General features: G+C 39.4%; 1 protein-coding gene across 2 annotated transcripts in view; it reads right to left on the bottom strand.

Moving 5' to 3' along the window:
* ARHGEF9 (Cdc42 guanine nucleotide exchange factor 9) overlaps positions 1–23,160 on the bottom strand; it is a 490,351-nt gene that overhangs the window by 164,583 nt on the left and 302,608 nt on the right. For both annotated transcript variants that reach the window (XM_089685190.1, XM_089685191.1), the window contains one exon: positions 4,881–5,060. In XM_089685190.1, the coding sequence (XP_089541316.1) occupies positions 4,881–5,060 (180 nt within the window). The remainder of the gene's footprint in view (positions 1–4,880; positions 5,061–23,160) is intronic.

The following is a 23,160-nucleotide window of genomic DNA, read 5'->3' as shown; positions in this document are numbered from 1 at the left end:
GCGCAGGTTTTCCGTTATTGTTTTCAGAATGAAAACATATGGAAAGGAATTTACCAAGGCTGATGCGGGGAAAAATCCTTGCGTTTTGTGTCAGAAGACTTGCATGGAATTTACAACAGCATTTCATGGTACATTAATTTTTGGCCCCTGGCACTGGTGTTCATGGTGCCAGGCTTTAGATATCGATAACAACTGTAAGTTAAAACATTTTAAAAAATCTCCCTGACCTCAAACCAATAGCCAGTTGTTAACCTGACCTTAAAACAAAACTAAAACCCTAAATAAATGCTTTACCTGTACCCTTACACTTAAACCAACATTTAAAATTAACTCTTAAAGGGGAACTCTAGTATTTTGAATTATTATAGATACATGTGAAAAAAGTCAATTTCATGTAAAAGATCTTACTGATATTTGTTAATATATTATATATAATTTGTACTCCTCTATTTATATGGGGGCAGCCTTTTTGATCTTTTTATCTCTGCTGATTTAAAATTATTATTATTATTATACAGTATATATAAAGCGCCAATAGTTCACTCAGCGCTGTACATTACAAAGGGGGACAGAACATGTGACAGAACAATACCAATACAATGCAAAACATGAGGGGATTGAGGGCCCTGCTCTTTTGAGCTTACAATCTAGGAGGGAGGGGATAGTTGTACAGGAGGAGATAGCTGTGGGGGATGGAGTGGTAGAAAGAGTGGAGGAGGTCGGCAAGTAACAGGGGGTGGGGTAGGCTTCCCTGAAGAGATGGGTTTTCAGGGTGCGCCTAAAGGAGAGGAGAGTAGGTGATAATCTGATGGGTTGGGGCAGGGAGTTCCAGAGGATGGGTGACACCCTGGAGAAGTCCTGGAGGCGGGCATGGGAGGAGGAGACCAGGGAACTAGAGAGAAGGAGGTCTTGTGAGGAGCGGAGTGTGTGTGTTGGGCGGTACTTGGATATTAGGTCAGTGATGTAGTTCGGGGCAGTATGGTGGACGGCTTTGTACGTCAGTGTTAGGATTTTGAATTTGGTCCGTTGCGCAATCGGAAGCCAGTGGAGGGATTGGCAGAGGGGGGTGGCGGAAATGGAGCGGTTGGAAAGGTGAATGAGTCTGGCGGCCATATTCAGGATCGACTGAAGCGGGGATAGCCAGCGGCAAGGCAAGCCAATGAGGAGGGAGTTGCAGTAGTCAAGTCATGATATGATGAGGGAGTGGATGAGCTGTTTAGTGGTTTCTGGGGTTAGGAAGGTGTGTATTTTGGCGATGTTGCGGAGGTGGAGTCTGCATGAGTTAGTTAAAGATTGGACTTGGGGCTGGAAGGATAGGTTGGAGTCCAGAATGACAACAAGTACTCTGGCCTGCGGGGCGGGTTTGATGGTGGCGTCGTTGGATGTGATTGAGAAGTCAATGGGGGGTGGTGTCCGGGCTGGGGGGAAGACAAGAAACTGAAATAACAGGATCTGTGCAGTACATATTTTAAGCCAAAGATGATGTGGTAGAGGCTGAGAGGTAGAGAACAACAGTGAGAAAGATGTGTTTTTTCAATTTAAAATAAAAAAAAAATAGAAATGCTGAAAATTTAACTTGACCCAAACGCTTAACCTCACTGTAATCCTAACTTTTAACCTGAACATTCAAACATAACTGATTATTTACAATTGATAAATTCCCTAACCCTTATCTCAGCCCTAATACTTAAAGTTGAACTCGGAAATAATAGTTTTGGACAATTGGCATGTAAAAATCAATGACCTCTAATGTTGGTTGTCCCATGTCTGAATGGTGCTACGTTAGGTAAAACCATTTATTTAATTCAACCTGGACACTACTGTAAGCACCTAACGTCTAGCGCTGAAACTGAGTCCCTTGTACAGTGAATGATAGTGAGCCACTCACTCCCCACATTCCTTTCAACTAGCATTCTTTTTCAGGCTTTTTTCATTTATTTCCATTTGGCCCTCCTGCCAGTAACACACTTCCATTCTTAGGGTGACAACACACACTCACTCTATGGAGGAGCAGCATTGCCAACCTTGGATGTTGGTCCATGTTTTGAACTGCAGGAAGATATCTTGTTTTGTCCAGAGTTCAGTTATGCTCAGTTATACTCAGTTGAGATCACACAGTGCTGAGCATCAACAACTACTGATCTGGCATTTAAGTTACATTTTTAACCACTTCTCGTCCGGCCCATGTATATCAATGGCCGGAAGGGAGCAGTGCAGGGGCAGGTGGCCATTTATAAATGGCCTCTCCGCTCCCTGCTTGTGCACGCTCCCTGGGAGTGCGCGGCACCGCAATCCGGTGCCGCTGTGTCCTCCAGACACAGTGGAACACTGATCGTTGTACGGGACCTCTGTGTGAGGTCCCGATCATGAAGAGTGGTAAGCAAGATGTCACTTCTGAAATCATTACTTTCATTACTACGTGTGAAATCTGTGAATGATCACAGAGATCACATGGAACAAGGCTATTCGCAACATCCTTGTACCATGTGACAAGCTGTGACCAATCAGAGCTCACACAGTATTTCTTAATGGCTGCAAGAATGCAGCCAGGGAGAAATAGAAATGATTGCTTTTACAGCCTTTATGGGTGTAAAAGCAATCAGTGTAAAAAAAGAAAAAAAACTTGATCACCTCCCACAAGTATGGTGACACTGTACTGCTAGGGTGACAGTAAAAAAAAATAACAAATAATATAAAAAAAATTATAATTTCTGGTTATTGGGTTATTTTTTTTTTTACTAAAAAGATAACTGAGTACATTTTGGCCAAGATTTATGAAGAAAAATTATTTATTTGCAAAATTTAAAAAAACACTTTTTTTAAAAATGTTTGGACTTTTTAATTTATATAGCAAAAAAAAATAAAATAAATACCACCAAAATAAAGTTTTATGTGTCGCAAAAAAATGCTAAAAAATGCATATGGGTACAGTATTGCATGAAAAGCTGAAAATTGGCCTGGACAGGAAGGGGGTAAAAGTGTCCAGACTTGAAGTGGTTAAATATGTAATATTTTTTTGAAATGACATTTTTCATTTTTACTTCTATGTGTTCTCAATGAATTAGCATAAAATGCATGTGATTTATAAAGTTGTGCTATTGTGTTTTTAACACATTACTAGCACATAAGCTGGAGTGTGCATGCCTAGAATTGTTGTATAACAGATATGCTCATTTAAAGAAACACAAAGAGCACTTAGAGTATGCAAAACACCAAAGCTTTAGCTGCTATGAGCTACATCATTTTCTTTGCATCATTTTTATAAATGTCCCCCAGTTCAACTTTTAGGCAAATATATTTCCTGCACAGATGAGCAATAAAATCATCTAATACCAGCTCTGTCATCCTTGCTTAAACATTATGCTAGTTTTCTGATATAAGAGAGAGCTATACAGGGCTTTTTTCAGGTGGAACTCCGTAGAACTCAGTTTGGCCACCTCTGGCTCTGGCCCACTGCTCATTACTATCACTTGTAAATACAGAAGTCTGGCATCCATGTTTACAAGTGATAGCTTGTCTCTCAGTGGCAACCACAGATCAGATCTCCTCCTGAGCAGATCCCACTGAGTGCAGGACAGGGACAAGGGAAATGCAGGTGGCGGGGATGCAATGCAGTGATGGGCGGGTGGGGGTGCTTGGTAGGCTGCACCCTCTGTGATCTCAATTTTCTTTCCTGGTGCCCAAATGCCAGTGCTCCCACTGGATGCTTTCCCTGTAAGTGAGAGAGACGTGGCCTCCTACAGTGTGGGTGAGGGGGGTCATGGTTGAGTTCCTGTATCTATTCCCTGAGAAAATAGCCCTGGACCTATATGTTTGTGTGGGCATCAAAGACAATTCCATTAGGCACTCTGTGTACTACATACTGTGAAAAACTCCAAGCCTTTCTATGTAAATGAAACTTACTTTTTCTAGCTAGCTTTAAAGCAGTAGTAAACTTGTTCGAAAAAAAAAAAAAAGTTTCCCCCTGCAAAGTGATAACATAATGTACTAGTATACATTGCATACTAGCACAGTATATGAAACTTACCTTAAAGTGAAGCCCTCAGCTGACAGGGCTTCCATCCTCACTTGGTTTTTTTTCTGGGTTCCCAGGCTGTAGCTGCTTGAATGGCTGAGCTTTCGTTGACGTCACTCCCGCTCATGCGCGTGGGAGTTTCCGCCATGGCACACACCTTTAAAGGAACAGCACAGGTATGCCATTCCTTCAGAGCGCATGCGCCGGTGATGTCACTGGCTGCTGCTCTGTAGAATATCTCCTAAACGGTGCACGTTTAGGAGATATTAATTTTACCTACTGGTAATCTTTATTATAAGCTTACCTATAGGTAAAAATAGAAATGTGACTTTACTACCACTTTAATAGTCAAGAGCACATGAACAAACTTAGCTTTGCTGTTTTGTGCCCAAACATAAATCATCATAAAACATCTGCCTCCATATTCTATCTTGTGTATATCCTCCTGCAATGTCTGGGTACCTATTTTACAGCTATAACAAACTATTTTAGCTATTACTAGACACACTTTGGGATTGATTTACCAAAGGTATACAGGCTGTTCACTTTGCAAGTGAAGTTGCACTTTGCAAGGAAATTTACCTCAGTGCTTATTGTCAGCTTTCCCAAACTAAAAATCATCTACACAAAACTACATTCAGAGATTGTAGCAGCTCATTCAGTTTGAAGATTAACTTTAGACTGCATTTCTTTGACATCCTACAAAATATGTTTTATTCCATATAAAGAGACTGATTTGTATTTCAGTGCACAAAGCAACCACTGTTTCTTCATTATCAGAATTTAAATATTCTTGTTGTATTATGTATGTCTGAGAATAATAATTTATCTCATTACATAGCATCAGTGAATTGGGGTCACTTACCCTCACAAAGCTGGCAGGAAACCATCCTTCCTCATCATCAATCTGACCCCACCACCAATCCTTGTTGGAAGCATCTAGGACTTTGATGACGTCGCCGGCTTTAAATGCCAACTCCCGGTTGGCCATGGTGACGTGATCCCATGCTGCCTCAGCACTTACAATAGATCCACCGCTGATTAGCTGTATAGAACAAAGAGGAAAGCACTGTTAGTCATATTAGGCCATTCAAGTTGCTGCAATTAAACAGGGTGTTTACATTCCACACAAAAAAGGGGACTAATGCAATACACAAAGCTTTAGACAGAAGACAGGTAATGAATGATTGCAGCAGCGGCACTGCCCAGCCTAATCTAATCTGCACCACCACAATGCCAATCAGCCTGTACTGTAACTTTAACACCATTTTACAATCAGAACCTGGGTACCTTCATTGACACTGTGCAAAAAAGATACACTGAAGTGCATCAAAATTGGAATGAATCACCTCTGATGTAAAGGCAATCAGGCACCTTTTAGGAATCAACCACTGCTCCTACCAATTAACTGCTAGCCATTTCAGTACTGTGACTGACAGTCTAAAAGTCACCCATGTACCTTTACCCTAAATTCAGGGGCTGCGTGAATGTTGAGGAAAAATCTCCTCAGCAGGATACATGCAGCAGAATATAAAGGGTTTTACCCTTCCTTATTCTATCCATATCTAAAACAGTGATTTCAGTTTGCTGCAAAAGAAGTCTCTGGAAACAGTAAGTTCAATCTGTCAGTAGCAGAGATTTCTAATTGCCTGTGTACACCATGCTTAAAGGGACCTTGCAGTAAAAGGCAATGTCTGCCTAGGATTGTTGCCCCCCCCACCGGAAAAATCTCCTGGTGTTAGTAGGTGTAAAAGGAACCAGTATAGAAAAAAGAAAAAACTCTTAACTCTGTATTCCCCAGGAATATTCTAAAACGGACAGTGACATCACGCCCAGCAATAGAGAAGAAGGGAGTAAGGTAAATAGTACATAGTAAATAGTACTGTTTGGACTTTGAAGAAGGGGACACACCCCGAAAGCTTGTCCTCAAAATTGTATGTTAGTGCAAATAAAAAAAGTATCACGTCAGTACTCAATTGTTTCTAAGGTAAATATAACATTTTACTTTTTTCTTTAACAGTAAGTTTTACACCTACTGTAAGTATATTTTGCTGGGGGGGGGGAGGCGACAAGGCAGTATATGTATACATTGCTTCATACTGCAATTTTTACTTTAAAGCCGCAAGAAAATCCACTGCTGACTGATGTTCTGTTTCAGTGCTGATAAAACTGATTACAGTAACTAGATTCAGGGGACAGAAATAGTTGAAAATAGTCAATAATAAAAATCAATACATAAAGCATTCTTTATACCATAATTGAATTTTCTCTTCTACATAATGGCAAGACCGTAAGCAAATCAACTACTCCCTAATTGAAAGCACACATTAAATGATATATAATTTGGTAAACAAGTTACATTATACAATAGCAAATGTCACCATAGGCCATGGCAATTTATAAAGCAGTAACAATTAACATTTTTATTTGTTATTACAAAACATTTTAGCCTGATTTAAAAAAAACGTTAAATGAAAAGTCAGGTGTTAGGGAAGGAGTGTTAAGCAGTAGAAAATGTTCACTTCAGATCAGTGAATAAAGTGAAGCTCTGTTTAGGGATGAAATTCAAGCTCACCTCAACCTTGGGTTCAAGGCAGATCCCTGAGATTCTGTTTGGGATGAATCCCAAACTATTGGATAACAAGTTGGCAAGCATGCTCCAGAGATTGGGAACAATTCATAATGCACTATTTAGCATTTTCCTCTGATTGCCTAGGTCTAAAGAGCCAATTATCTGAAGGAAATATAAGGCAGGCCATAGAAGGAGAAAAATTTGCTCCATTCTCCCTTCAACACAGATAGTATTGACAGAGGAATCCCTCCCATGGAGCCATTGTGTTCTCCCTGTGGAAAGCAACTTAAATTCATGTCTCTTGTGACAGCACCAAACTTCCAATGTGTTGTTTGACAGTGGCTTGCTTATTAACTAATGGCCAGAAAGGTATAACAAGATTCATCACCCATAAACTTTAGTGAGGTTCACCACAAAATATGGAGTCACTGAACTCTGAGCAAATTTTGTAAAGTAGTTCACGAACCAAACTTGGGCCTGTTCAGTCATCACTAGCTTTGTTCATTTTATTCATTAAGTTGAGTGAACATTCTTTACTCCTTTATTAAATCAACCTCATTGCTGCAATGGTCTAGACACATCCTACTGGTTTATATAATAAACGTAGTAATGTTTAAACTTGATAGTAGTAAAATTATTACAGCCATATTTCTTCACTATTTGTATGGACTTCTTTTATCTATTGCCTCAATAATTGTAATTACAATAATACCAAGTACTACTTTGCAAGTACTTTACGAGTCTAGAAAACAAATGCAGAGCACTGTAAATATGAATTTAAGTATATGCAACTATGAACTTTCCTTGAAGTGTATGTGTAGTCAAGACTTTTTTATATATATTTTTGGTTACAGCAGTTAAAACTCCTAACCATTCATTTTGTGATCTCCCGTTTTGAAAATATGCCTTTGCTTCCTGTTCCAGAAATGTAAAAGAAAATTAGGAATTATTTTTTTGATAAGGAAAATTACCATCTTAGTCAGCTGACACAGCAACAAATGTTCCTACCAGGTAAATTACCAAGGGAAGGGAGAATGTTAACCTATCCACCGGGAACAGAGACAGCAATAAAAACCTGACAGTGGTTCAAATCCTTCCCTACTCTGTAACATAGGATTGAAATGGCAAATGTAATTTACCCTGTATAATGACGCACAGAAATTAAACAGGAGCTGCTGCTGAATAAATATAGCTAATGCACAGATTGAATCTAATTAATTGCATAACCTATATAACTTAGGCATGTTAGCAATTAAAGAGATGAGTTGCCAACTCAATTCCATACTGTCATGACTTTATAGAATTAGCAATTTTAGAATATTGCAGTCCTTTATTTAAGTTTGTGTTTATATGATTACATTCTCCCCTACAACATTATTGGATGCCATATCCAAACTCTTTCATATCAACAGTGTAGCAGGAAAGGAATAGCCTCCCAGACAAGGCAGTGCAGATGAGCAGAGCTAACTATCCCTGGGACAGAAGAAAGCAATGGATAATGCCACAACCCTCCAAAACCTCTGTTATCTGTTGGTTGGGTGGGTTGCGACATGGAACATGAACTTGTTTCATCCCCCAAGAGTTCTACCATTGGACACTAGACGAAACATAATAGCTTCACTGTTATGCTCAATGCAAAGCACTGTAGCTAAATAAAATCGGCAAGGGGTCATTACAAAAAGTTGATACAGACATGATAAATAACTATACATGCAAACACAAAAGAATATCTTCTGCTGTTCTGCCTTCAATAAAATGAATTCTAAACTGTTACTGTGAGTTCCTATACTTTTCATATTTCACTTTGCATTGTTAAATCCCAAAAGTTTCCAGTTTCCAAGGACAGCTGAAACATATTCATACAATAAAGCACTGTAAAATACTATGATAAATAGTAAGCTTCCTTTGTGATTTTCTATTTTGGCAAAAAAAAGTTTTTTTTTTTCAATTCTTTAAACAATATAAAAGTTCAGTCAAAAAGTATATATAAAGCTCAAAGAAAAGGTTTAATACGAGCCGACTTCTGACTAATGTCAAAACTGCCTCTTTGGCTAGGCAAAGGTTGGGGTTTGTATTGGGCCAGAATGTATTGCTTTATCGGCTGTGTGGTCTGCATGGGGATTCAAGTCCTATGTGTGCTGTCTCATCAGAGTGCCTTTATCACAAGAATGGCTGAACAGAACCACAAATCTTTTGGTAGCTAAGCGGTTTACAAATACATATTTCAAATGTGTACTTAGATCTTTGTCTGTGGTTTAGCTTTAATGAGGTAAGTCTTATACTGAGTTAGTTGTTTTCAGTCAACCCATATCTGACCCCCAATCCCCTTTGCAGTTAACCATTTAAATAAATGAAGAATGAACAAATGAGAACTTGCTTGTGGTGACAAATATTCAGACACTGTTTTATTTTTTTGAACAATAAAGATTAAATAGGATTATATATCACAAACAATCTCTGATTTGTTCATATTTGCTCAATTAATCTTTATAAATTGTAGTAACCTGTAGAAAGAACATCTGTCATTATTATAGTGCAAATATGGCTGTTCCCATTGCATAAATATATATAACAATGAGTCACGGAAACAAGGTGACAAATACAAAATTAGGCTGTCAGAGCTCTGACCAATAAAAGTAAAAAAAAAAAGAAGAAAAAAACAAAAGGGACTTGTATGCCTTTCCTCTCCGCTCATCAGGCAATGCAACCTGATTCAATGTTTAAGCAAGTGTGAATGAATGTGGGTGTTTATATAAATCAGACTTCCAGGCGATTACAGAATATTCACAATATATATGTGTGTGTGTGTGTGTATAGGGAGATTTACTAAACCTGGAGCACTCAGAATCTGGTGCAGCTCTGCATGGTAGCCAATCAGCTTCTAACTTCAGCTTGTTCAATTAAGCTTTGATAATAAAATCTGGAGCTGATTGGTTTCTGTGCAGAACTGCATCAGATTTTGTGTATTATGGACACAACCTCAAAGCAGTATTACAAAATACTTACAGCAAAGGTAGGGAGTTAACAATCAACAGTAAGTGCATTTAAACATGTTTAGGATGTATTATGTACATACCAGAACATACATATTGGGGTTGATTTACTAAATCACTGTGCATGGTAGCCAATCAGCTTCTAACATCAGCTTGTTCATTTAAGCTTTGATATTAAAATCTGGAAGCTGATTGGTTTCTGTGCAGAGCTGCATCAGGTTTTGCTCTCTCCAGTTTTAGTAAATCTGTTGTTTTTAAGCTGATTGTATCCTTTTTATTGGAGATACAATCATCAATTTTGAGGAGAAGGTCTTTAGGACTTCGTGCCGGACCTGTATTTTATAAAATGGACGATAACCTCGTTATCCCTTGGACTTGACTTGCGAAATGCGTTGTCCAAGTTATCGGCCTCCATTTCTGCTTGCTGTCCAATGCTGGATCCTCCCGCTTCCTCCGTAGACCGCGGTGATGTCACCCTGAGACTCCACAGTCACGTGGTCTTCACACTGACAGGTGAAGCCTCAGACAATCTACATCAGAGCGGATGGGTTGTCCATCCTGGCCCATGCTGTCTTGCCACATTTACTGTCTTGTTCCTTGTGATCCACATTGGCTTATTACAATAAAGGTACACCTCCTAGTGAGGTTCTTACTAATAACTCCTACAGCGCTGTTTTTCTCTGATACTTTAGGTAAAGCCTGTTTTCCAGATGTTATCCAAATAAATATATTAGTCAACTAGCATTTCTGTAATTTATATTTACAGTATAGGTACTATTTACTGTAAATACTTATTTGGAGGATACAGATGAATATGCTTTGTGATCAGATTTGACTAAGGTCACACAGTTGTTAATAGACACAACACTGTGGGGTTGATTTACTAAAACTGGAGAGTGCAAAGTCTGGTGCAGCTCTGCATGGAAACCAATCAGCTTCCAGGTTTTTGCCAAAACTTAATTAAACAAGCTGAAGTTAGAAGATGATTGGTCACCATGCACAGCTGCAACAGATTTTGCACTCTCTACTTTTAGTAAATCAACCCCTGTGCTGTCAACCTGTTAAGCATAGAAAGAAATGGGATCAGTTCTCCTATGACATACAACATTGTACAAAACTTTAAATATCGATAGTGATAACCTTGTGCTGAGGAAAAGCTCTCTTCATTCATTCCAGTGTAAGTTGTTGCAATCGAGCAAGGAATATTAACAAAAGTGTGGTGTGTACTAGTACTTGTGTGACCCTATCCTTTGACAGAATAGTACGTAGTACACACTAGGAACATTAGAAGCCTCCTAGAAGCTCATGTACAGCATACTCATTTTATACTGGCAAGTGCACCAGGGTCTCCATATTGGAGGGACATGACATTTTATTATCACCAAACATGTTACTTAATCTCAGTCCAGGCAACTCCATTCCCATTATTTTTTAATAGTCCAAGAAACATTTTAGCTTTAAAGAGTATAATTATATTGTCAAATGTACTAAATAACATTGTAAGTAATTCTATCCTGTTCTGTCCAGACTTTGTCATGCTTCATAATAAAAGAGGCATAAACTGATGGCCCAGGACACACAGAGAAAAGGCCAGTGAAAGGAACACGGAATATGTAATGAATACCTTCCCATGGTCGAGCCTGCAGGCTGGAGATAAGGGCACTTATACTGCCAGACCATTGTGAAAACCGTCTGCAACACTAGCCAAGTGTGTTGGGCTGAGAAAACAAGTCAGCGCCAGCACTCAGCAGGATCTAGTCTGCAACATAGCTGACACCTTTACTTTCCTCCTACTTCACTTGCGTTGTCCTAATTCTTAAAAAGAGCACATGAAATAATATAAAGCTGTGGCTAGAAGCATAATGTTATAATCCTTACTCAGCATCTCAAGGATGAGAACGTACAGGACATTTCCAACAGTTCCCAATTTGAAATTTAAAGGTACATTAACCTCAAATAATTTAACTGACTTATCACGTTTAAGTATATACCATGCAACATTTACTGTTATTTGTTGTGGAGTTCAGGGGGCAATACAGGGTTGTGACTGCTAATTTTTTCAGTGCTCCTCTCCTTTGTGAACAAAGCCACAAACAGTACAGGTCCTACCTCCACACGTCTTCATGACACTCTATATAAACAAAAAAGTGAAAAAGTATTTGCCCCCTTCCTGATATTTTATTATTTTGCATGTTTGTCACAATTAAATTATTCAGGTCATCAAAAACATTTAATAATACAAAATGATAACCCCAGTAAATACAAAATGCAGATTTTAAATGATGCTTTCATTTATTAAGAGAAAAAAGCTTTCCAAACCTGCCAGGCGCTAGGTGAAAAAAGTAATTCTCCCCTTACCCCTAAATCATGAATGAACTGTGATTAACCACATTTTTTGGAAAGCTGAGTTAAATTTTACTTGCCACACCCAGGCCTGATTACTACCAGACCTGTTGAATCAAGATATCACTTAAATAGAAGCTGTCTGACAAGGTGAACCACGCTAAACGATCTAAAAAAGCAACACATCATGCCGTGATTCAAGAACAGATAAGAAACAAAGTAATAGATGTGTATCAGTCTGGAAAGGGTTACAAAGCCATTTATAAGGCTTTTGGACTCCAGTGAACCATTATCCACAAATGGAGAAAGCTTGGAACAGTGGGGAACCTTCCCAGGAGTGGCTGGCCTACCAATATTACTCCAAGAGCACAACGACAACTCATCCAGGAGGTCATAAAAGAACCCAGAATAACATCTAAAGAGCTGCAGTAATTGACTCAGTTAAGGTCAGCGTCATGATTTAACAATAAATGAATTCTGCACTCTACCAGAAAATCCTGAAGGAGAATGTCCAGCCATCAGTTCATCACCTCAAGCTAAAGCTCACTTGGGTTATGCAGCAGGACAATGATCCAAAACACACCAGCAAGACCACTTCTGAATAGCTCAAAAAAAAAACAAAATTAAGGTTTTGGAGTGGCCTAGTCAAATTGCAGACTGAGATGCTGTGGCATGTCCTTAAACTGGCCGTTCATGCTCAAAAACCCTACAATGTGGCTGAATTAAAACAATTCTGCAATAAAGAGTGGGCCAAAATTCCTCCACAGCAATGTGAAAGACTCACTGTCAGTTATCGCAAATACTTGATTGCAGTTGTTGCTGCCAAGGGTTATTAGGTTTAGGGGGCAATTCATTTTTCACACAGGCCCGGCAAATTTCGACAGCTTGTTTTTCCTTAATATATGAAATCATCACTTAAAAGCAGCATTTTGTATTTGCATGGGTGAGCTTTGTTTACATTAAAATTTGTTTGATGATCTGAATCATTTAAATGTGACAAAAAAAATCAGGAGGGGGGCAAATACTTTTTCACAGCACTGTGGGTTGGAGCCATACTCTAAATCTAATGCATGAACACCAAAAAAAGGTCCGGTTGGAAGATCATGGAACTTTGAGAGTTTCATAAAATAATGAACATTAAAATTCCATCTACTAGCTTCACAGGAGGGAAGGTAACTTCTAGAAGAAGGAAAACTTTATACGTATGCATAAATATTCATGCCCAATATGATATAAATTCAATTTGTGATTTTGTATCCTTCTAATAGTGTCACTTCTTCAGGACTGTTTTTGCTTGGCTATTGCTTTTTTGTGTTAAGGTATCATGTGATAAGCTGATCGTTAGTACACAGCTTTCATCCACAATTATTTGAAGGGACAAGCACCAAATTTTTTCTTGTACAATACCAGATCGTCCGATTTTAATTTAATCGTTACAGTTCATCCAAAAATACAATACAAATACAGTACGATACATTACTTCGCTTTTGAATTTTTATTCTGTTGTACAATAATTTTCGTAACGTGAGTAACCTCTTCATTTTTGATATGAAACTATCATGTAAAAAAAAAAAGTACGCTCATTCGTCCGATATTCTCATTGTGTGTACAGGGCTTAAAGGGAGCTGTTTTGTTGTCCGCAGAGATAACGGGAACAATGTAACTGGTAAGAATGCAGCAAAGGCAGAAAAAACAGGAAGGTATCAGCTCACAAGTATTCTGGCAGGATTAACTGTTTTTTTTTCCAATTTATTAAATCATTGTAACAAAATGCTTTCAATGGCATATTTAATAGACCAAAACATAACAAATAAGAGAAGTTAATTGTTTAATAAAAATTATCAAGAGTTTTGGGGACTTCATATAACATATATTGCAAAAGCACTGCTCAAACTGTTGGCTCTATATAAATCCTGTATAATAACTGATATTGCTGGTTCTTTCAGAAAGGAGCCGTAAACATCATCATTGACTCTGTCACATTCCAGCCAGAGAAAAGTTGGTGCTGAAAAAGATAATAAGGTCAAGAGAGCGCATGGGCTGGTCCTTCTCCTCTTCCAGCTTCTCCCTCTGGCCATTTTATTACAGGTAGTTATACAGCACTGTCAATTTACATATATATGTTGTACATTCATATCAGTCCCTGCCTTCAAGGAGCTGAAAATCGAAGGTCCCTAACTCACATTTATACATACTAGGGCCAATTTAGACAGGAGCAGTGGCGGACTGACCATATGGAAACTCGGGCACTGGGCCAGGGTCAGTAGGGGGCCCCATGAGATGCCCCTGGTACCTTTTTCATAGGCTTTTTTGAGTTTAGGCAAGGACACAGGAACCCCATGATTCCCTATTGCCAGGGGGCCCCATGAGTTGTCAGTCCGCCCCTGGACAGGAGCCAATTAACCTACCAACATGTCTTTGGAGTGTGGGATGAAACCCACACAGGCAGAACATGCAAACTCCAGACAGGTGGTGCTGTGGTTGGAATTCAAACCAATGACCCTAGTGCTGCTAGGCAAATGTGCTAACCACTTAGCCACTGTCAGGACAAGTGGATCTAGAGTGAGAGGAGGCATCTATATGCAGCTGGCTGGAGGCCTGGAGAAAATGTAAGGAAGGCAGATTGAGCTCTAACTTGTAATGACCTCTCAGGGGTGTAAAGCTGGTGGCCCTCCAGCTGTTGCAAAGCTACAAGTCCCATCATACGTCTGCCTTTGGGAGTCAGGCTCGTAACTGTCAATTTTGCAATGCCTCATGGGACTTGTAGTTTGGCAACAGCTGGAGGGTTTGACACCTGTGGAAGTATTGTCACAATTGCCATTCAGGCCACACCCTGTAAAAATAGTAATATTGTGGCCCCACACCCAATGCACCTTTAAGAGCACCACTATTATCCCCACTGTTCACACAACATTTGAGGCTATGAGCTCTGCCCCCTTTCATGCTTCCCCACCTTCCCAAAATCTCAGACGCACGGAATTCTAAATATTCCCAAATATAGCAGTGACTTCAGTGTGCTTGTAAGGTTTGCTTTTATCCTTGCTGCTCTTTAAACATTGTATTTGCTATACTACATTTGTAAACCTTCAATGCAAATTTAAGGATGAACTTGCAGTGATTTGCAGATAATAGCATCTGCTTATCACTGTTAAGGAAAGCTTGCTGTGATCAGTCACGGTTCCCGATCACAGACTAATTCATACATCGCCATGTCATCTTGCTAGCCGTACACTTGTTTAAGACACTATCTATGAGATGCATAGCGTACCGGAGCTAGGACAATTTTTGCCTGCAATCCGCTGGAACACGCAACTGGGCCTAATACATCATTTAAGCTTTGCCAGTGCTTTGCTCCTGAATTATTGTATGCTCTGTAGGAGATTTTCAGGCAACTGCTGCTGTGTGAGTCACTGATTGTGATTCCTCCTACGCTCCCATCCTACCCTGATCTATATTTAGAAATTCAGGCCAAGAAAGTTAGAGGCTTTAACCCTTTTTTGTACAACTAACTGTGGATATGAAAGTGTTGCAAACGGGGTCATGAAAATGTCAGAAACTGCATGAGAAAATGAGCTAGTATAATTAGAATTTAAGCACTCAGTCAGGCAAACACACGCTACAGAAAAGACTGGAAAAAATTAAAAATATATTTGCTTGTACCACACAGAACACCAATGAATCTTCAGACACACATAAAACTAGTGCTAAACAGGCAAAAATAGTATGAGAATAATTTTCTACCAACAAGCAGTAACTGGCCATTCCAAAAGCTCTTTTCTACTGTATATTTTTGGTATGATTCACATCAGAGGTGATATTAAGATACAACAGAGTTGCCATGAAATTTTAATCATAGCTAATTACTACTGCGCAGTACCCCTGTGGGTTATATATATATATACTGTATATAGGTAAATTTACTAAAATTGGTGCATTCAGAATATGGTGCAGCTGTGCTTTGTAGCCAATCAGCTTCTAACTTCAGCTTGTTCAATTAACGTCAATCTAAAGCTAAAAGCGTTTTTATTTGCATTCAACTTCAAAAATGTTTTATATTTTTTTGTCCTCCCCTTCCCTGTCTGAAGGGGAAGAGAGGGAAGAAGAGATCAGCGCTGTGCATCGTTGCATCTCTTCTCCCCTCTATTCCTCTTCACACAGGAACTTGAGCAGCAGCAGGAGCCATTGGATTCTGCTGCTGTCAATTAAAAGTAGTGAGGAGGAATTGGGGGGCGAGCCTAAGCCCTGCTGTGTGTGTCAATGGAGCATGGCTCCATAGACGCACAGCTCGGGAGCGAGCACACAGTTTGCTGTGGGGACACATGAAGTAGAGGAGGAGCCAAGATTGCCGATGGAGGACCCAAGAAGAGGCAGATTCTGTTATTTTAATTTAAAAAACAAAAGACCTTTAGTAACATTTTAAGCTTTGGCAATAAAACCTGGAAGCTGATTGGTATCTATGCAGAGTTGCACCAGGTTTTGCACAGTTTTAGTAAATAACTCTCATAGTATATATATATATATATATATATATATATATATATACATACATACACAGTATCTCACAGAAGTGAGTACGCCTCTCTTATTTTTGTAAATATTTTATTATATCTTTTCATGTGACAACACTGAAGAAATGATACTTTGCTACAATGTAAAGTAGTGAGTGTACAGCTTATATAACAGTTTAAACTTGCTGTCCCCTCAAAATAACACACAGCCATTAATGTCTAAACCGCTGGCAACAAAAGTGACTACACCCTTAAATGAAAATGTCCAAATTGGGCCCAATGTGTCAATGTTTTGTGTGGCTGGCCCTCTTGGGCATGGAGTTCACCAGAGATTCACAGGTTGCTACTGGAGAGTCCTCTTCCACTGCTCCATGATGACATCACGGAGCTGGTAGATGTTAGAGACCTTGCGCTCCTCCACCTTCCATTTGAGGATGCCCCACAGATGCTCAATAGAGTTTAGATTTGGAGACATACTTGGCCAGTCCATCACCTTTACCCTCAGCTTCTTTAGCAAGGCAGTGGTCGTCTTGGAGGTGTGTTTGGGCTCGTTATCATGTTAGAATACTGCCCTGTGGCCTAGTCTCCAAAGGGAGGGGATCATGCTCTGCTTCAGTATGTCACAGTACATGTTGGCATTCATGGTTCCTTCAATGAACTGTAGCTCCCCAGTGTCGGCAGCACTCATGCAGCCCCAGACCATGACACTCCCACCACTATACTTGACTGTAGGCAAGACACACTTGTCTTTGTACTAGTCACCTGGCTGCCACCACACACGCTTGACACCATTTGAACCAAATCAGTTTATCTTGGTCTCATCAGACCACAGGACATGGTTCCAGTAATCCATGTCCTTAGACTGCGTGTCTTTAGCAAATTGTTTGCAGGCTTTCTTGTGCATCATCTTTAGAAGAGGCTTCCTTCTGGGATGACAGCCATGTAGACCAATTTGAAGTAGTGTGTGTCATATGGTCTGAGCACTGACAGGCTGACCCCCCACCCCTTCAACCTCTGCAGCAATGCTGGCAGCACTCATACATCTATTTCCCAAAGACAACCTCTGGATATGACACTGAGCACGTGCACTCAACTTCTTTGGTCGACCATGGCGAGGCCTGTTCTGAGTGGAACCTGTCCTGTTAAACTGCTGTATGGTCTTGGTGACCGTGCTGCAGCTCAGTTTCAGGGTCTTGGCAATCTTCTTATAGCCTATGCCATCTTTATGTAGAGCAACAATTCTTTTTTTCAGGTCCTCAGAGAGTTCTTTGCCATAAGGTGCCATGTTGAACTTTCAGTGACCAGTATGAGAGAGTGAGAGTGATAACACCAAATTTAACACACCTGCTCCCTATTCAAACCTGACACCTTGTAACACTAACGAGTCACATGATATCTGGGAGGGAAAATGGCTAATTGGGCCCAATTTGGACATTTTCACTTAGGGGTATCCTAACTTTTGTTAGCGGTTTAGATATTAATGACTGTGTTGAGTTATTTTGAGGATACAGCAAATTTACACTGTTATACAAGCTGTACGCTCACTACTTTACATTGTAGCAAAGTGTAATTTCTTCAGTGTTGTCACATGAAAAGATATAATAAAATATTTATAAAAATGTGAGGGGTGTACTCACTTCTGTGAGATATTTATATATATATATATATATATACCAATATCATTCCTTTATATGGAGGATGTGCAGTGGACTTGTTATTAACCAGAGATACCGTGGACCCAACCCTCATCCGTCTTTGGTAGCCTAGGTGCAGCTTGCGATCCCTAGTTGTTCCATGATCAAATCCCCTTCTTTGCTTTTTAAAATGTCAGAAATCTAGATGGCAAGAAACAAAAGTAAATTAAAAAAAATAACAGTTACTATAGGATCCATATCTGTGCTGTGCCCTGAACAGTGCAGCAGTTTCCAAGGTAATTTTGCAGCTAAGCTAGTGCAACCAAGCTTGTCATGTTTGTCTTGAAGGACAACGGACCATTATATCCCTGGAGATAATAGTCTGCTTGTCTGGTTTAGGAGATCAGTTAATTTGCGTATTAGCATCCCTGCCATCCTTAACAAAGAGACAACATTTTGAATAGATCATGGAGACCGTGTCATGGGGGAAGACATTAAATTGCTTCAGTCACAAAGAGAAGGCAGCTACAGGTGCCTGTGTAAACAGTACATGCAGCACTCTAAGAAACTGTCCTGCCCCACACAAATGCCAGGCTGTTTTGACAGGCCAATGTCCAACGCCTCCAGGCAGTATCAGCATTTGCCACTTAACCCAACTCTACAAATTTCTATTGGCCTATCACTGTGATGAGCAGCCTTACTGGCCAATAGGAATGTGCAGGAGGCAGAAAGAGACAGGCAAGCTTTGGCATGATGAGAAAGTTCTACAGCTTTGCATTGAATGTGACAGAAAAGTTTGGGAGCCTGCTGCAAATGCCTGCACTTTATACCTCCAGCAATTTTTGTGTTTTTTTTCAGAGTATGTCTATTAGAAACAACAGAAATATTTTTGCTTAAGTTAAAAGAAGTAAATTTCATACAGAAAAAAATGAGTTCTTATGGTTAACTTTGTCAATAATGAAAACAATGAACATATGGGGGGGGGGACAAATCCTCAAAAAAAAAGAACATATTTTTTAGCCTAGTTTTCCTTCAATTCAAGTCATCAAGATGGCTTAGGTTTAAAGAATTATCATTAGTTCCACTAATAGAGGAACATTAAAATGGATCTTTGATCATGGCTCAATTATTTAAATGGAATGATCATGTTGCAAAAAAAAACAAAACAGAACAAATTATAAGACTGAAAATCCACATACAACCGTATCCTTGTTGTTCAGTCATGTCTTTGACCTTTAGTGTATCAGTTTAATGACTGAGCCCACTCATTAGTTGACAACATGCCTACTTTCCATACTGTCAAACTGCAAGCTACTCTTTCACTGGTGTCACTGGGAATAACTGAATGGAAGCAGAGAGCCTCTTTGGCGCAGCATGGGATAAATATGAAGTGGCAAGAGCGCAGCTCAAAAATACTAGAGTGAGGGGAAAGCTGTCAAAGCGCTGGGCTTGTGACAAGAGCACCAGGTAACGCTTGTGACAGGCCCATCAAACTGTTCCAAGATCATTCACACATCAGCTGTGTGACCCTCAGCTTTACTTCTTGTGTATAAAGGAGTTTCCTAACTATTAGAGGCTTTAGAATTATGAGCACAGTGGGGCAATGACTGGTCACCATCCAAGTATAGGAAGATATAGCCTGGCTAAGCAGCTCAACATATTTCTAACTCTGTATAGAAGAGATTGTTTAGGAAAATCTTTGCTATTTTATTCTTACAAAAAATAACAGGTTAAGTAGGAACATAATTTACATTTATGTTCATGAGGAAAAAATGAAGTTTACAGGTATGGGGCAAGGGGTGGAGAACACAAAAAAGACTATGAAAGATTATGGAAGTTTTGCAGGTCAATGGTTTAGGAGTAAATACAAGCTACAAGCTACTGAAAAGCAAATTTTGTTTAAAATGGGGAATAACTGAAATCATTAAATACAACCAATTAAAGTGTATCTATGGTTTAAAGAATATATTAAAGTGTCATTAAACCCACATCATAAACAAAACTATCACTACATGCTGTATTGCATACTGTTCATACTCACTCATTCACTATGGGATTCGTTTTCTGTATTCTGAAAAAAATCAGGTTGATCCTGCTCTTCTCTATCTCCCCTTCCTGTCAATGTCCCCAATGCAGCTAGGCATTTTGCAGTGCAGTGTTGGCAGCTACTGCACATGCTCAGCTTTCAGTGAGTTTCTAGGCTGAGCATTTCCACCCTCATCACACCTGAGCAGCCCATGTGACTGTAGAGACAAACATGTGAGTGTATACATAGTGGTAAATGACAGCCCACCCCCTCCTTCCTCCTCCATGCCCACTAACCAGCTAAGCACAATGGGGAGGGATATTACGTATTAATTGATGGAGGCTTCACCTGCCTGCTATTCTAAGACACAGGCTAGAGGGGCGTGACATAGTCTGTGACTGGCAGAAACCATGTTATTGCCAAAAAATAATAAATATTTGATTTCAAATATATATTTGTATGATAATTTAAAACAGTTTATTGATATTTATTTATACTCTGTATCCCACAGACCTTTTTTTTGAGCATGTGATCAGCAGCAGATGACTAGAATATCCTCCTTTTACTGTTTCCCTGCAGACAGGCTAAGAAAGAACTGGGTCATGCTGTATATTGATTAGGAAAAAGGTACTTAGATGTTTTTTTTTAATTAAAATATTTCCAGTGCCAACATCCACATAAAGAAAGTGAAGGGACAATGGAAATTAAATAATGGGTGCCTAGTATCACTTTAATGTCCCCATTATATTTCAGTTATTTCTAGCCCACTCCTATTCCTCTGCACAATCTTGAAGTTTATAAACTTACTTTGTGAAGACCCCCATACATTTACTTCCTTGAATTCTGTGACACTAATTCACTATGCCATGTGAGTAGGAACTGCAGTGTCACACATTTCACAGAGCCTACCTTCTGAATTACAGAGGTGCTGAAAGGAGGACTTTCAGGAGGCAGAGTCAGTACAGGAATCACTGCTATACCATGGGAACTGATAGTAAATATCAGATGAGAAGCTGTAAAGTTGGCAAGGGAATCCAGGAAGTTGGGGAAAGAGATGGTCAGTAGATAGGCAGAACTCACTACATAAAAGGAGAATTTTCAAGTAATATTATATTGGATTGTCAACAATAATTAATGTCTGTGTTGCTATTACAATGCTGATGTTATAAAATGAAAGTTTACGTTGCGACCATACGACTCCTTTAAAAATATCTCCTTTCCTTGCAATGAGGATATAGTTAATATAGAATCCGTGACTTGGCACCCTGAAATATTGTGCGTCTATGCCCACGCCCTCTAGTACATCATGCCAACAGACAGAAAAATTTATACAAAGTAGAAAAGGTAAAGCCATAATGCACCAAATGGGCTAAGTCATTTTTTTCGTTCCTAGTTTAGTCCTGTATAGCTATAGCTATAGATATAGCTATATATATTTAAAAGAGAAGTATGACCAAAGCTTGTTTGGTCATATTTCTCATGTGGGTCACAGGAGTGTACTAACTTTTGCACTCCTGTGAATCAGAATCAGCTGACAGTGGGCTAAAGTATGTTCTCGGCTGATGTCACAGAGATTTTCTAGTCTCTAGATGAATCCCAACAATAATGTTGGGATCCATCCAGATGCCTGATCAGCAGCTGGCTAAGCCTCTCACCACGCTGCTGAGAGCATGAGTCAACTGCTTCCACCTCCTCCATAGCCTGGTGCTCCAGTGAGCACTGCTGGAACAGACCAAAGAGCAGAGTCTGATAGTCATCGCTCTGTGCTCAGAGTGCACCCAAAAACTGAGCGATCAGCAGTTATGTGATCGTTCAGTTCTCAAGCTCAGAGCAGCCAGGGAACAATGCTGCAGCCATATTATTATTATTATTATAGGTAAGTATATAGCGCCGTCAATTTATGCAGTGCTTTACATATATATTGTACATTCTCATCAGTACCTAACCCTCAAGGGGCATACAATCTAAAGTCCCTAATTCACATTCATACATACTAGGGCCAATTTAGACAGGAGCCAATTAATCTACCAGCATGTCTTTGGAGTCTGGGAGGAAACCGGAGTACCTGGAGGAAACCCACACAGGCAGAACATGCAAACTCCAGGCAGGTGGTTCCGTGGTTGGGATTCAAACCAACGATCCTAGTACATTTAGCCGCTTTTTTGCCATATAGGTGACTATGTAAAATATGTATGTGTTTTTTACTTCCCGCACTTCTCCTTTAAGTCTGTTTTCTTTTGGAGCAAGCATTTTCCATAGGAAGATTACAAGATTTCTAAATTCACATTGCCATTAACATAAACATAGAAAACTGAGAGCAGATCGCAACCAAGGGGCCATCAAATCTTGCTTCTTAAGCATAGATGTATGTTTATCCGAAGCATGTTTTTTATAGTAAATTTATTGAACGTGGTCATCATACAGAGACAGAGCAGAAACTGATATGGAACAGAAACACACATGTATTGATGCCAAAATGAGATAAAGAACGCAATGGGGTTGATTTACTAAAACTGGAGAGTGCAAAATCTGGTGCAGCTCTGCATAAAAACCAATCAGCTTCCAGTTTCTTTGCCAAAGCTTAATTGAACAAGCTGACTGGCTACCATGCACAGTGATTTAGTAAATCAACCCCAATATGTATGTTCTGGTATGTACATAATACATCCTAAACATGTTTAAATGCACTTACTTTTGACTCCCTACCTTTGCTGTAAGTATTTTGTAAGCATCTGCTAATCTATTAGTAAAATAGTACTTTTTAACATTATCTTAAACTTTGTTCCAGCTGCTTTGAGGTTGTGTCCATAATACACTATGTTATCAAACGTTTGTGGACACTTGATAATCTCACATACTATATGGCAAAAATTACTGTATGTTACACCCTCTCCTAATTATTGAGTGGAGGTGTTTCCAATGAAGGTTCTTCTTAATGTTAGCATAAAAAGTAATATGAAACAACTGTGTGCTTCCAACCTTGTGGTGACAGTTGTGGTGACTGTGCCCAAAAGTCAGGTCCAGAATGATATGGTTTGATGAGGAATCTGTGTTTCCTTCACAGAGCCT

Source organism: Staurois parvus, unplaced genomic scaffold, assembly GCF_062004578.1.
Source record: "Staurois parvus isolate SC_StPar_1 unplaced genomic scaffold, SC_StPar_1.0 ptg000365l, whole genome shotgun sequence".
NCBI lineage: Eukaryota > Metazoa > Chordata > Amphibia > Anura > Ranidae > Staurois > Staurois parvus.
The sequence above is the reverse complement of the archived record's forward strand: the minus strand, read 5'-3'. Positions and strand labels throughout refer to the sequence as shown.